The sequence below is a fragment of the Suillus fuscotomentosus genome (genome assembly GCF_016647785.1).
Source record: "Suillus fuscotomentosus strain FC203 chromosome Unknown F5891scaffold_72, whole genome shotgun sequence".
In the NCBI taxonomy this organism is placed as follows: domain Eukaryota; kingdom Fungi; phylum Basidiomycota; class Agaricomycetes; order Boletales; family Suillaceae; genus Suillus; species Suillus fuscotomentosus.
This window is the reverse complement of record NW_024539584.1, coordinates 69288-85536: the sequence shown is the minus strand read 5'-3', so window position 1 is coordinate 85536 and position 16249 is coordinate 69288. Positions and strand designations below refer to the sequence as shown.

Genomic DNA, 16249 nt, shown 5'->3' with positions numbered 1-16249 from the left:
TAACGATGTAATTGAGTTGACTGATGATGAAGATGATGCTATCAAGATTTCCAGTGACCCTGACAATGAAGATGAGGAGATGGTCGTAGACGACATGCTTGTGAGTAATCGCATACAACACAATGCCATTCCCGTCCCTCAAAACCAACTTTCTGACTATTAATTTCCAGACTGAACCTTTTTCCGTGCCTGATTCGTCTTCAGATCGTGGTGCCCATTCTCCAAGATCACCGTCACCCGAAATGGGCGACTCTCTATTCACACCTCCACCTTCCCGTAAGCCTCGCAGACGCGTTGTCCTCGACTGTGTATCTGTGCCACCCTTTCGAAAAGACACGACCAGGGCCAGTTGCAAAACGAACACGACAATTAGCAAGCCTCAGCAGGATGTACAGCACCCACCAGTTAGCAACGCCCTGCCCGCTGCATTCGCTCAAAATGACCGGCCGCCATCACCCTCTCTCAGTCGCAAGGGAAAGGAGCATGAGCGTGAACGCCCACCTCCAGCTCCTGCACGTCGGAAAAGGAAGATCAAGCCTCGTCTTCGAAAGTTCGGAGAAGATGTTTCTACGATACCAACCCAGATTCTGGACGCCCAATATCCTGCTCTCGAACTTGACATCCATGACCTGCCAGATTTTCTACCACATCACGACAATATCCTGCAATCGAGTACCTATTACATCTACGTCAAACGCATTCAGCGCCTTTACGCACAACTGCACGAAGGTTTACCGGAGATGGTTGCAGGGATGAAAGGTCCTGCGGTCCCGGATGATGAGAAAGATGAAAAAGAATATGAACCTGTCTTGCCTCGTGTTCTCGCACCGCTGTTCCAGGAGAGGCCGGATATCGAAGCGGCCCTGACACCATACTTGGCACGCGGGCTTCTTAAAGGTTCCTCTCGCAAAGGTAAAATTAAGAACAATTCAGAGCCACAAAATGTGCCGACTTCGTCCAAGTCTGAATTGGGATCCGCTGGTACTGTCCTTCAAACACAGGACCCTTCATCCTCTAACGTCCTCGACGACATCTCGCACTATACCGCACTGGAAGGGGATCAAATCCTGGACTTCAGCACGGAGATGGATCAGTATTTGAACGACCTCGGCGATTCCCCTCCAAAGACGTATCCTTCAGGCGCTAAGTACACTCGGTCCGCACCAAATTCCTTCATTGGTTTCTTGCACAATACAACACGGCTGCCCCCTGATGCAGCGTCAGTCACGCGAGAAGATGCAAAGGACAGTTTCTTCGGAGTACCTCCTAGCCCGAAGCTTGTATCCGACCCTCCTTCATTACAGCTCGCGGATGCGTACGCCACCAATTCATCACATAGCCTGGATGCTAGCTTCGATCTTGCTCTCCCTGAAGATGGCCAGTGGTCCCTATCGCCTACCATTGAGAAAAAGAGCATATCCCCCGAGAGTCTTTCTCCTTCAGGCAGCGCGGGTACGATTGATCCCTCGCTGCTTGGTGGTAGTGAACCCCCTTCTAAACCTCCCTTGCCTCCATCACGAAGCACTCAAAAGTCGAAAAAACTACCAGCAGGCCCCATCATATACGTGCGCAGACCTCCAGGGGTGTCTGCTTCGCAGGAAGCCCCAGCGCTCTCGGACAAAATGTCTGGCAAGTTACGAGGAAACGTTCAGATTAAATATCGCACCAGTGAATCGGCCTCTGTCGCTGATGAAGGCGACATGGCCAGGTTGACGAGAAAGCTGGACGACGGGGAGGTTAAGGATGACGGGGGATGGACTGCTGAAGCTGTTTCTGCTCCACCTGCACGACCTGGGACTCAGCCAAGTCTCAAGTTGCGGATTCGCCGATCAGGCACCCGTGCGGGTTCTGATGGGTCGTTTGCGCCGTCGAAAACTTCGAGTTCGACTTCTCCTGCTGTATCTGCAACTCCACTTCCAGAAAGGAAACTGTCCAAGGCTCATGCACCTCTTCCTCCAGCTCAAACCATGCTACAGGACGATGGCGAGCCTGAAGTTGTCAAGACTTCCTGTCACCAATGCAGAAATACGAACACCAGACCCAAGATGCATTGTTCCAAACGCCGTCCAGACCGGTCAATCTGCGGGAAACGGTTTTGCAATAAATGCATTCTGAACCGGTCTGTCGTCTCCCTCTCCTTTACTTCATCTCCTTTCCTCATTGATTGCAACGTCTCCCCGTATGATTCCTCAGGTACCCCGAGATGATGTTTTCCGCCAATAACAAGAAGTTTATCTGTCCGGCCTGCCTTGATATCTGCAACTGCTCCGTATGCTCGCGGAGACGCGGGGAGGAGTATATTTCCATGCGTGGAGGGGGATTTGCGGGATCTCGCACCAAGTCGGGCATTTTGCTTGTGCCTGATGATTCCCGTGTCCCGGATCTTGAAATGACACCTGAACCTTCCAAAAGTGCGCCACAGACAATGTTCTGGGCTCATGTCTATGGTATTGAAGGCGAGCGCGTCGGACGTGCGTTTATCGATGATACTAGCGCCTCTGCCTCTGCCCCTGTCCGACCCACACAACCTGCCAAACAACGCGCCCAAACCGTGCAATCGAAACAGAAAGTAAAGGTGAAAGTGAAGAAGAAACCGAGGGTATTCATCGGAACGCCGTTACGCGAGTGGAAGATCCGCACGGTCAAGGACCTCGAGCCCAGCGCTGTAATTCCGCCTCTCGTCTCAGAGGAACGCTCCATAGGGAAAGGCAAGGGTAAAGCTATTGAACGACCACGTGTTTATATCGGCGACGCGAAGTGGTTGTACGTGCCATTTTCGCGTATGCCTGTGTCATCGTGCTCTTCGCGGGCGTCGTCGCCGGACTCTGATTTGGAGCTGTACTCGGATGGGACGTTGACGCCGTTGGAGGATCTGGAGGAGGGGATGGGGTGGCCCCAGCCTGAGGTGGGGGAGTCCGTGACTGTGACGTGGGGGTCGACGCGTGCACAAGAACGGAGTGCGTCTAGTTCGTTGTCGGCGGATGATTTGGTCAAGGCTATTGGGGTTGCCTTGGCGGCGACGCGTGAGGGCACGGTGGAGTGATAATAACCCTGTGGGTTTTTTTTTCATAATTGATTTTGTTGTCTATAGGGACGGTGGTACGGTAGTGCGGTAGGCGTTCATAGTACTAGTACTACTACTACTTAAGTACGGTATGCTCCACATTGGATTGTGGGATTCCGTTTAATATTACAAGATGATGCTTTAGAACGTCGAAAAATATGTGAAGGGGATATATATTGAGATCGATGGGGATTCGAACGAAGTGGTGATCGATAGCCGATATTGACTACTTGCTTGCTTTGTGTGACCAGGACATCGATATTAATATAAGCTACACTTAGCATTATGCAACCTAAAGTTTCATGTACTAGCCGTTGACCAGGTGTCTTTAAACTGTTGAAAGTGCGCATCGTTCGGTGAACGGCCAAATAAGATATTCATATTCATACTATGTAGTAAAATACAAGGTCGCTAGGGCCAGCTGCTGGCAAAGCCCGATACTTGTGCACATAATTCTTCCTACTAGTCATCGTCACTTGGAGGCTGGCTACTCACCTGTATTTCCCACTGGTCATTGTGCGCTGCCTGCACTTGCTTTTCGATGGTAGAACTATATTCTCGTGGCGGGAATGCGTGAAGAGCACGTTAACAGAGTCCAAATGTGCCAGTGGGGATTGCTGGAGAACCGAAGACTGAAGTCGATATTTCCTACGGCGTAACAGATTCTGAAGGACCAAAAGGCTTATTCAACCGAGCTTCAAGTTCGTGATGGGCTGGAACGTACAAGGACAATTCAAAGGGTTGAGACCAAGTTGAGACAAGTGGTTCTTGGATGCCGTGCGAAGTTGAACATACAGTTTTGAAAAACATGTGATGATACCATCAGTGAACCTGTGAACATATTAAAATGTCATAGTTGACTATATATTGATAGCAATCACAAGAATCTTCGAAAATGTGGCGGGGGGGGGGGTTACATGACCTTATGTGGGAACGATGAATTTTCCAAGTATGCTACAAAACTGTCCTATCTTCGGCATACCATCTTCTGCTTGGATTATCCTGCTAACAGATCGTAAAACCCAAGCGAACAAAGCAAAATGCTAGTTCGTAATTGTGAGGGTAAGTGTAAAAATTCGCCAACTGGTACTGATGCAAAGTCCTTTCATCATGTGGCAATCTGTAATTTAATAGGTCCGGTGCGAGAGCTGCAGCTCCTCAGACTAGTTGTGAATTGCTGCTGTCAATATTTGCTTGCATAATGAAAAATGTGAAGTTCACATTTGACAACCTGCTCGTTCAGTGCAACTCAGGGCACAAGACGCCTATGTGGCACAGATTTACCTATACTGACTAACCTGTGTGTCATAAGCTTCGGACAGAGTCCTGTGGCCACTTCACATCACATCCATCGTTAAGGTATTTTGTCAACCATGCTCTACTGGTGCTGATTGGAAGAGTGGACTCAACTTACGACACTGGAGGTTCTTGTTTCTGACGTCCTATCTTCATAGTCAAAGGTTTTAATGAATATTTGTAAGCCTGGGCTGCTGGTCTAGACCCCTTGTCGAACTAGATATTGCCAGACTGCTGTATTGAACAACAACTTGTACCATAGACACTTATATTTGACAGGAGCAAAATTACGTCCTCTTGTAGTTGCCACAGCTACAATTTCAAGGACTCAGGTGTTCACTGATGGCATGTACCGATGTTGCCACCACCCCACTGATATAATGAAGCACAAAGTGTGAGTCATCAAGTGAAATCGATGCAAATCAAACTACTCCTACTTACAGTATGAATGCAGGTCATCGCAATGCCACTGGCTGTCAAGCAACAGTCAGCACTCTGAACGCAACTATCTCCCTCTGCCTGACACGCACTGACAGATATTATAGATGCTGTCAGCGCAATAATAACAGTGGAGAAGGGGAAACACATTGTTTTTGCGAGGTCGTATGAGCTGCTGAGGTGCTCGAAAATCTCTTTGGAGTGAAGTTGACGGTAGGAAGATAACTTGCCCTTATACTCGTGAACAATAATGCTTGGCATTTTAGACACAATTCCAATTGGCATGCCAGTGGTTTAGGCAGAACCTATCCCTTCCGGTCACCCCGTGAGAAGCTGAGTCAGTGACTCCTGCCTAGTACTGCCAGCAGAACTGTTATGGCGTCGTATGTCATGACTTTATTCAAAAGGAGCACATACTGCAGTGAATCATACCCGTACTATACGGACAGCCCAGTGTGACAATGACCCATACTATACGGGCCATCCCATGTGGGCCCATGGGCATATTGTAGAGGTAATACACGGATGGGCCCATAGTTATTATTGTGCCTGATCTTGATGACTGGGCTCATAGTGCTAGTGTAGCCTATATGGTAGCTTTTGTAGGCTATTAATTATAATAGCCAATGCTAGTACTGGTGCATTATCGGGTGGGCCCATGAATATATGCGGTTGAAAATGACGGGTCGGCCCATAATGGTACTGTGAGTTATAGGGTGGGCCCATGGTTTAAAATGACTGGTCAGCCCATGATTGTGCTGACACTTCGGTCAGCCATGGCACTGACTACGGTCGGTCATGACACTAACCGATCATATGACCTATCGGGTAGCACATGACACTACGAACCCTCGGTCGGTCAGTCCATATGACTTATTGAGCAGCGCATGGTGCTATAACCCCTCGGTCAGTTGGTCCATACGGCCTATGGGGCAGCAAATGGCAATGACCCCTTGGTCGTTTGATCTATATGACCTATTGGGCAGCGCATGGCACCATAATACATCTGTCGGTCAGTCCACATGGCTTATCTGGCAGCCCATGGCACTACGACCCACGGTCAGTCAGTCCATGTAACCTATTGGCCATCCCATGGCACCATGACCCGTCGGTCAGCTGTAGTTATTGATAGGCATTGATAGTAATTTCTCAGTCAATGACAGCGACTCGGTAGGTAGAGAAAATGGAGCATATAATAACATACGATGCATTGGCAACGATTGAGCGAGCACTGGTATGGCAGGCAGGCAATCTGGCCAGGTATAATTGATTAATTGAAACCTGGATCTTCGGCCGAGTGGCAGACAATGATACCACCTTCTGACCGAGCACCAGAGGGGGACAAACTCTTGAATTACATAGAGCCTCGGCCAGATATTATGGCAATCTGGCTAGGATGCTCGACCGAGATTGAAATGCCCCTCCTACAAATCTCACAATCAGATATTTATTAATTAGATAATCAAGCGAGATCGACAATCCAGCCTTAAAATCTTGATTGAGATCTAAACTTGTACATTATACAAAGTACATAAATGGTGTATTACAGGCTTATCAAGAATAGCAGTCAATGGCCTGATTGAATTCATGTAGCACATGAATACTGTGTGGCATCAACGGCATAACTGCTGTGATGAACAATTAACACAAAGCACATAGCTAAGGAGTTTCACATTCTATTCCATCCTTGTATACTGTAATCCCCAAGACATGCAGCGGTACACCTGATGATCGTCCATATCGTAAATCATCATCAATACACACTCAGCACCATTCTGACTACCAACATTTCAACCATGCCTAGCCACCGTATAGCCATCACATGCACCACACAAGCCATGGGACACCATAAGAATTCATGCCGCAAGTGTGCATCCAAGCAGGCCATCCATATACCACATGTGAGGAGAGCACATGTAATGACTGCAGGTATTTGTCAATGTTTTTCGATAGAATTGACATTTATATGTTCTATTAATGATGATTAGCCTAGCGTGCTCTGCAACTGCACAATGTTTTATGTACGTTTCCGTTGTTAGGCGAACACTATATAAATATACCAAGAGCATTACATTATAAGGAATATATATTGATAAAATATTGTATTATATTGTATTATGCTGTGAACACTGTATTTTCCCACAGAACAAATAGGGACCTTTTGCTTCCTGTTCCTTACAAAGAACACTGTACACAAATAATATTCATGTATTCAATGTTCCGACTACGAAAACAAATAAAATTTTCTAATATTCGTTCAGCATTTGGTTGGAAAACATTTACAAATGCCCACAGTGAATGGATCCAGCATCATATGCATAGCAGAACAGTACAGTTGTGAGACTTTAGGTAATTGGTCCTTACAGGTTTCTCACATATTCTCTAACACACTGATAACTTATATATACTGATACAGCCCTCCCTGGGACGAGGAATTACTCGCCAGAAGTGCTAGATATCTCTGACTCTGAATCGGACAATGGTCAGATAGCGAGGCTAGGCGATCATGCAATGGATCGGAGAGAACAAATGTGGCAGAGGAAAAAGTCACAATGCAATAAGCGTGTTGAGCAGATAGAAGGACATAATTAGAGATCTGTGAGACATCATGGAGTGTTTCCAAGCATTTTGGATTAGCCTTAGAAAATTAAAATATCTTCTGAATGCTCTCCCGTGCTTGGCATTAATTGATACCAACTTAATAAATGGTAACATTGTAAATTATATCCGACTCCCTGTCAAATGAGGCATGGCCGAGAGTCTATATGCATCAAATATACCCGGCCAAGGGAGAATTCTGCAGGGTGTTTGGCGAGGCCGAGAGATCATCTCCTACTTGTAGTTTAGGCAGTCAAAGCTTATCATCACTCATGCGGCTAGCTAAGTTGCTCACCCAGTTGTTAATAAAACACTTTTATCCCTGCTGCTACTTCTACTGTGATAAAGCCAATTACATATCCGTTGGAATACATGGAAGGTTCATTCAGCTGGCCGCGGCCGGTACATTGGATTATAAATTTACATCCAGCTGTCTAAGTTATCGACAGAAATTATCTGACTCGCCGATCTCAGCACTAAGTTATGCAACCATTCCCACTATTAGAGTTCAGGAACCCAGGATGTGACTCCTGCGTGGCTGACAACACACCTTGCATTGGACATTATGCTGGAGAGTTGTGTTGTGGATGCAACCAGCGCTGTTCCATTGTTCAGGGTAAGTAACACAGTCACATCCATATCAAACATTGACCGATCTGCATCAACACTCAGAGCATTGGCCAAACCGTCATATGGCAATGACGGCAGTTGAACACATGGATCTAAGGTGTGACAACTGTGCCAACACACAGCAGGAGTGCATAGCTCGGCCGGGCAAGGCCTGCCTCGCCTGCAAGGAACGATGCAGCCACGGTAAGCTGGTCTGGAATTTAAGAGGATTCTCACTCATATATTTCTGACACAGTAATGAAAGATGCTGATATGTCGGACTCAGCATCTCATCATTCAGACTACTTGGCAGAAATTGTGATGTTGGATGAGCAGCCAGATGAATGGAGGGAATTCCCACGCAAGAAACAGGCACGCGAGGTAGAACCAAACAGGTCACTGACTGAGGACATCGCAGACCTTGAGCATTATCTCTCCCATGTAATGGAATTGCACCGTAGGATGGAGAAAGCGTGCAATCAATTCAGGCACAAGTTTCAGCATCTCAAGCAGCAACTTAAAAATCAGTAGATCTCTTTTATAAACCATCTGTGTACATAGCATAAATCCTTATAAATTACATAGTGCGTTTATGCTTATATCGTTGTATGACTGACCTATAAATACAGGGAAAGAATATTGTCAGGATTGCCGCAATCCAACATTCACACAATTTTCATCACCACATGCGACAGTTGCAGTGCCATGGGCCTGGAAGAGGAGTGCTTTATTGAACCATCAAGTAATTTTTACTCTAGATGTACTATTATATTTACTAATGCACTCATGTTTCACAGACACCGATGTCACTGCGGTACAAACAAAGAAACACCAGCTAAAAGTTGTTGACCTATCTGACTCTGTGTCGGACGAGGTTGAAATAGTGGATGAAGCAAACTTCAAGAGAGCTAGACACGCAAATGACCATATGCAGCACAGGAAGGAAGCAAACGTGGCAAATCGAGAGCACCGGTTTTTTGGAGCGTGTTAAGCAGACGGAGCAGCAGATCAAGGAAATGATGAAGGGTCTCCATTGTATGATAGAACAATTCCATGTATTATGCCCTCCAGTAGTTAGCAGCAAGTGTCTTTGCTTCACTAAACAAAAATGTGGCACCTCATAAGCCATCTTCTCCCTATACCTTATGGCCGAGACATCATCCTTGAAATGCACTGGTCAAACTCCTGATCCTCAGGCATGGCTCAGTCAAAGGAGCATGTGCTGGCCGAAAGCTCAAATATTCAGAAATGCACGATCAAGACAACCATAACTTGTGGCCATTTCGACAATGGCCACCATCAGTCATAGTTATGGCTTCCTGAGATATGTGCTAGTGGCCGAAATTCTAACCGTACTGACCAAAATGAATAAAAATTGAAAATCCAGGTCTGAATATCTCGTGATAGTTTATTGCAGCAAAGATTGAGCGCAATGTTCCTAAATCAATCAAATCGTTTAACACTGAAGTGAGCCTTGTTGGTCAGAAGTTGTATGAGGTTTGCACTTACAGCCAGTTCCCACAATCGGCTGGATAAACTTCACGACCGGTATAATGAGTAATATCTGCGATCAGCAGCAAGAGGCTTTAATGACTTCATTGAGTGATGAGTTCATCTGATTCCCCACAAAACATCATGACTCGGGATGAGCAGCTGAATAATTGACAAGGCCGACATAAAGAGGAATATTGATGGGGAGCGACAGAGTTGGCCCGGATGGTTGCAACCGGGAGAAGGACCTGCTGGGAATGCTGCATCAAACTTCAGCATGCTTTGCAGCACCTCAAGGATGTCAGGAATGAAGAACATAAATATGACAAAGTCATGAGCATTGTAGCTGGATGTAAGCTGTACAGAACGGCCGAACAGGAAATTCATTACATAGGCATGTCGGAGGACTAATAACATGGGTTACAAAAATCGATATACAAGGGCAACTGAAGTCCCACATCATGTTCCTTTGATTAGTTCGTGATATAACTGAGGTAGCTATTCAAATATTGGTCAATGTCACGAAATGAATGGCGAGCTATAAATCGCTCCCGGATCTTCTGCTTGCATATGCTAACCCATGCCAGTTAACACCTTGGCCCGCAGCTGAATCATATTGGACCAACCGGCCCAGGGTTTAGACCTATGCCAAAATGCCTTGCTGAACACTTTCGGCCATAGGTGATGCAGCCAACTGCGAATTGGAATTTCAAGCTGATATGCACGCAATGGTTCTTGCGATGCAACACCAAATAATTTAGCTGCGATACAAGTCTGTTAAAAGGATTCCCACCAGTTCAGCCGACTATGAATCACGTCGCACCACCTCCAATGGATTCCAAAGTTCCTATGCATTGGTGGCCGAATTTGTTAATTTGGTCCTGGACGTCATGTCATGTCGGTCGATATAATTAAATTAATCTTAAAATACATTCCAGACTAAATATAAAAGTGACTCTTGCTTCTGAGTTGTTGCCTGTCACCTGCATTCACATTTTGAAGCACTCACATCTATCTCGGCACATTGTTCATTGTATGCGCAAACTTAACATCTTACAATCAATATATGGTACATTGCTAGGTTGGAGTATTTGTACATGCAAGATTTGAGATTAATTCTATGTGGAACATGAATCATAGCTCGTCCATTCTATTGGTGCGTGCAAGAGTGACGAGTAGACCTAGGCCGGCCTGGGAAATTGGTTGCCACTGGGGCACCTGGGAAGGATGCAGAATGCGCTCCTGTCAATGGGTCTTGCACTGTGGCCATCCCAGGTGGTGCTGAGGCCGAAGGCAAATGTGTCATGGGTATTTGAGTCGCTACAGCCTCAAGAGGCGATGATTTGGCCGGAGGCGAATGTGAGGTTGTTGGGATGTGCCTTGACGCCAATTCATCGGTTTCTCCCAGCACAGCAAATGAACCCTGCTCTGCCAGAATGTCGGCCTGCCTCTGCCTCTCTGCTGATGACATCCCTCCTGCCACTCCCATGATCCCCAATGCTGAGTTGCCTAGTGTGGCCGATGTTCCTGCTGCTGGCTGGTTTTGCGAGTGGTGCGATAGGCTGGTGAAAATTCCACTATTAATAATCTCGTCAGCGACCTGCTGCCAGCCGATACCTGGTGGCAAGGTGATATTGGATTGTGACAATGCAGGCGCAGGGAACATGGGGTCATCAGGAACATATGCGCGACGCAAGCCCTTGTAAACGACGACCAATGTGGCCAAATGACATGTCACTTCAGTCAGCTGGAGTTGTCTGACATGCAGTGATGCGCGAGTGGACTCCAACTGAATGTTTTGAATGAAGGTGGTGCGATTCAATAAGGCGACTGTTTGCTCCAACTGAGTGAGTCTCTCTTCTACATCACGATTGGGCTCTGCAGTTGGAGTTGGTGGTTTCTGCAGGTTAGATGTCACAGTGTGATCGATTTCGGCCGTCGAATCCATGTGGGCTGTTGCATCCACTTCGGCAGTTATGTCCTCCATCACCTGATCTTGGTCAGTCAGAGCAACAGTGTTGGAAGCAGCTATGTCAGGCCCAGGCATCACGTGACCATCTGCGACCTTCAATGCATCTTCAGCCGTCTCTGGCCTGACAGTGTCTGCCACATTGGGAGATATTTCTGTGAGAATTTAACAAGTCTTCTGTAACCTTAATCGTGGAATAATTGGATTCTCATGCACGTGATGTTATGCCATGTTGAGTGTGACATCATTGTAGGCCTGTGCACATCAAGATTTCATTGATTTTGACTAAGGTCGTTATCAGCATTTTTATCATGGAGCATACCATGAAGCGTTGCGTACAATTCCATATTTCATCCAGGCATAGTTCAGATGGTAATTTCATGCATGCCAATTTAATGTTATTTTGGGCTGACTATTGGTTGAATGTTCAGTCGAAATGCTCGATTTTTGCACAGGATATGACGATCTTTCCAGTGAAGATCCAGACATTGTCATACCCTACAACCATGAGTTCATTCGTCACAGACATAATTTTCGGCTGACTCGGTCGCATCGTCAGTAGAAATGTCGGATTTTGCCACAGGCTACGACAATCAATCCAGTGGCAACACTGATGAATTTCAAGGTACAGTCGCATGCGAAAAAGACATTACCATCTCGAGATCGACTGTACATTGTTAGTCTAATTTTATATAACATTTGTTCCGGCTGACTTCATTCGGTAGCACCCACAGATGCAATGATCGAAAATTTCACTGGAAATGACGAAATTCCAGTTGAGATCACTGAACAACCCAGTACGTCCTACCTTTTATTATGCAGCAAACTCACAGAAAATCCAGCTTCATTCTATGCAGGACATGATGCATCACTCTCACCATCGGTCGAACCAGGTGTGTAATGTACTCTTCACTTGCACAGCAAATAACAGTGTATATCATAGCCTCTTTCAATTGCGGCTATGATGATGACTCTGACATATCTATGTCAGAGCCACTCCCTGCAACTCTCATCATGACTGTCAAAATCCCAGCACAAAAAGTTGCTGATCCATCCAAGCCAATGCGATGTAAGTTAGTTGTCACCGTATCCTGCATGAACTAATTGCGTGCCTTGAACTGTCAGTGCCCTTTGTCCATTATAATGCGGCCGGATACCTCCAACATGATTTCTCTCCCAGATCGTCACTAGGACCTTGTAAGTTTCATTTTGGCACATATGTTTATCCTGACGCGGCTGTCAGCACCTTCTGACCAGGATGATCTACCTGTTAATAATTATCTGGCAGAAATAAGTGAAGCAGGTAGCTATTCTTATCCCATTTCCAAGCGCTGCTTAACAATTATTTAGACAAGGTGTTTTTGGGATATGGCCACATGTTACCAGAATCAACATTTAAAACATTACTTGGTCCGATGGACCCACGGCCGAATTCTGGTATGTCCTTCCCCATTGCAACACACCCGATCTCACATATTCAATTTAGCCGAAATTAACCCCAGCTGTGATGACGACGAAGTGCAATCGCAAGATTCATCCGACAATGGCACGTTCAAGCTTTCGAACTTCGGGCCAACGGCGACACACTGCATATCACCTTATTCACAGGCACGCCATTCTTACAGTAGCATCCCTGTTGCTATATAATTGCATTCTGCTGTTGACTCCATGCTTACAGATGTAGTAGCTGACGATTCCTTGCTGGTTAATCTTTGCCTTGGGTATGAGGATGATGACCTCATGACCACACCTCCAAACCTTTCAGCCCACCCAGCAAGTGTTGAGCCATCGCCAAACATTACATTACCGCCTAATCATTGTTTTCATTACGATGCCAAGGTCCCGTCTAGCACACCATCAGATCATCCAATGCATCCAATAGCGATGGGGTCATCACCTGATGTTACATCGCTGGCTGACCTGAACTTTCAGTACGAGGACGAGATCCTCCCAACCATGCCATCGGATCGTCCTCTCTGTCCAACGGTTATGGAACCATCCCTTGATGTTGTTTTGCCGGCTGATCTTTGCTTTGGATACGAAGACGAGGCCATCCGCACCACGCCTTCACAACATTCAGCTAATGAAGCTGTTCAACAATTACCTGAAACTGCGCTTCCGGCTAATCTTCACTTTGGATACGAGGACGAGGCCCTCCCCCCCACACCTTCAAGTCATTCAGCGCGGCCAGATGATAGCGAGTCATCTCCTGATGCTGTGCTGCCATCTAATCTGTTCTTTGGGTACGAGCATGAGGCCCTCCCCACCACACCCTCAGATCGTTCAGTATGGCTGGCCGATAGCGAGCCATTTTCTGATGCCATGCTGCCATCTAATCTGTTCTTTGGGTACGAGGACGAGGCCCTTCCCACAACACCTCTGGGTCGCTCAGTGCGGCCAGATGATAGCGAGTCATCTCCTGATCCCATGCTGCCATCCGATCTCTTTCTTGGGTATGAGGACCAGGACCTCCCCACCACATCTTCGGGTTGTTCAGTGCGGCCAGCCGATAGCGAGCCATCATCTGATGCCGTGCTGCCATCTGATCTGTTCTGTGGGTACAAGGATAATGTACTTGCCACCGCACCTTCAGATCGTTTGATCCGGCCTACAGTTGTGGATTTGTCGCCCAGCATCACATTACCGGCCGATTTTTGCTTAGGTTATGACAATAGGCCTGATCCAACAACACCAGCGGTACTTGCCAGTCATGTTGAGAACTTGGCTGGCCATGCGACCCAACACACATACTTGCAATCGCCAAGAACAGCAGACGGAGTCCCAAACCATGATCCTTTGTTCGCTGATGCTACGGAGGGCATCACGCATGTCATAGAACACTTGGAGGTCATCGGTGACCATCAAAGTAAGGTCATTCACCCTGTTCCATATCTCGACTCATGCTTTGGCCGTTAGTTAATCGATTTGCCACAGATTTGGCGTCTTCAGGAATTGGCAATTCCCACAAACCAACAGCTGAAGAGATAATAAATGCGAGACAAATTGCAATGACGTTGTATGCTGATTGAAGGGACAAGGTGAAACGAGCATGTAAAGACCTTGTAAGGTTATACCAAGTTCTCGATTATCATCGTGGAACACTTGACTCATTGGATGATTTAATTTATAACGTGCAGAGGCTAGAGGAAGAGCAGGATCGGGACAAGGAGGGTTGACATCCTTACATGGGAGGGTTTTGTTTACATCGACTGGGCATTAACTTACATACCTACGAACATGTGTAACATCGGCTGGCAGACTCAATTCCATAACTGACAGGAAACAAAACATCAATACTCAAAGCCACAAGTTGCAGAAGTGTTATCCCAGTTTGGATGCATCTCGGCCGAAGGAATCTTGCTTGAATTTGAAGATAATAAGGCCAAGGTATGTACAGTGGCTCAAAAAAGTGTCCCAATGTTTGTAGCTTTTCATGTAATTGCTATATCATGTGTCAAGATGTGGGAATATGACTAAGCTATAGGGAGATGTCGGAAAGGTCTGCATCTCAGCTTCATTTCGGCTCCCTATACCGTGGGAAAATAATGACATTATGTGAAGATATGAGTATTTTAATTTGATGACTCATTGGGACACTTTTTTGACTTTGAGTTTTACTAATGTAATCTCTATAATTCTAGTACTGTGTGTGACCTCCTTCTGCTCCAATCACTTCTGCCACTCTTCTAAACATATTCTCTATCAATTTTGGGTATTTCTCTTTGGTGATTCCATCATACTCTGCTATAACACTGTCTCATAGTTGGAATAGCCCCTACAGTGAATCTTGATATGCTACAAGTAATTTCTTGAGTGATTCTCAGGGGTATTCAATATGGTTGATGTCTTGGGTCTATGTTTAACATGATAGAATAGTAATATCATGGTTTGCAAGCTATTGGTGGCTTATTTAGAGGTATACTTAGGGTCATTGTCTTATCACAAAACAGTATCTTCTTCATCAACTCATAACTTCTGCATGCTTCTTAGCAGACACTCCTGTCAAATGAGTATTTACTACTCTGTATTCATCCTCCCCTTTGCTTCATAGAAGATTCCCACTCCATTTTATCTCATATAGTCCTATACCATCAAGTTTTGTCTTGAAACTTAAGGTGTTTATTTAACTTTTCTTTATCTTAATTGTCCTATCTATTTTAATATAAATTCCTTGCCATATGATTTCATCCTATTGATTTTAACCTTATCTAACTAGATAAACCTCTTTCAGCTATTAGCAGTCCGATATTTGTACTTGAAAGTAGCATCTTGTCTTTTATTTTTATAGGTTGGAGACAGAGGAATCTGTTTTTCTTGATTATAGCTTTAAGATGGGCTGTCTTGAGAGTCTGTCTGACTATTTGAGTAGAGATAGTCATAGGAATGATGGAAATAATCAATTTAATCACTTTATTAGCATCAGCAGTCTTTCCAATTAGAATATAGTGATTAAGAGATCTTAAGTCTTATAGAGCAACCTTCTAGATTGGCTACCAAATAACTTAAAGACCATAATATTACTATTCTATCATGTTCAACATAGACCCAAGACATCAACCATATTGAATACCCCTGAGAATCACTCAAGAAATTACTTGTAGCATATCAAGATTCACTGTAGGGGCTATTCCAACTATGAGACAGTGTTACAGCAGAGTATGATGGAATCACCAAAGAGAAATACCCAAAATTGATAGAGAATATGTTTAGAAGAGTGGCAGAAGTGATTGGAGCAGAAGGAGGTCACACACAGTACTAGAATTATAGAGATTACATTAGTAAAA

General features: G+C 45.5%; 4 protein-coding genes across 4 annotated transcripts; 3 read left to right on the top strand and 1 right to left on the bottom strand.

The window, feature by feature from the left end:
* Positions 1-1967: 1967 nt before the first annotated feature.
* On the top strand, positions 1968-3043 carry F5891DRAFT_960737 (uncharacterized protein; the record flags this gene model as incomplete). The annotated part of the gene is made up of 2 exons (XM_041375763.1): positions 1968-2119; positions 2194-3043. The coding sequence occupies 2 exons, from the start codon at positions 1968-1970 to the stop codon at positions 3041-3043; spliced, it is 1002 nt and encodes a 333-aa protein (XP_041220570.1).
* A 4918-nt stretch (positions 3044-7961) lies between these two features.
* On the top strand, positions 7962-8996 carry F5891DRAFT_984577 (uncharacterized protein; the record flags this gene model as incomplete). The annotated part of the gene is made up of 5 exons (XM_041377475.1): positions 7962-8012; positions 8071-8209; positions 8262-8400; positions 8635-8747; positions 8803-8996. 5 exons carry the CDS (start codon positions 7962-7964, stop codon positions 8994-8996), a joined length of 636 nt encoding a protein of 211 aa, XP_041220569.1.
* A 1650-nt stretch (positions 8997-10646) lies between these two features.
* F5891DRAFT_984576 (uncharacterized protein) lies at positions 10647-11543 on the bottom strand (the record flags this gene model as incomplete). The annotated part of the gene is made up of 1 exon (XM_041377474.1): positions 10647-11543. One exon carries the CDS (start codon positions 11541-11543, stop codon positions 10647-10649), a length of 897 nt encoding a protein of 298 aa, XP_041220568.1.
* A 486-nt stretch (positions 11544-12029) lies between these two features.
* Positions 12030-14494, top strand: F5891DRAFT_1194655 (uncharacterized protein; the record flags this gene model as incomplete). The annotated part of the gene is made up of 10 exons (XM_041367981.1): positions 12030-12141; positions 12191-12262; positions 12323-12358; positions 12409-12534; positions 12591-12662; positions 12709-12768; positions 12816-12902; positions 12952-13089; positions 13144-14331; positions 14382-14494. The coding sequence occupies 10 exons, from the start codon at positions 12030-12032 to the stop codon at positions 14492-14494; spliced, it is 2004 nt and encodes a 667-aa protein (XP_041220567.1).
* Between the last annotated feature and the right edge of the window lie 1755 nt (positions 14495-16249).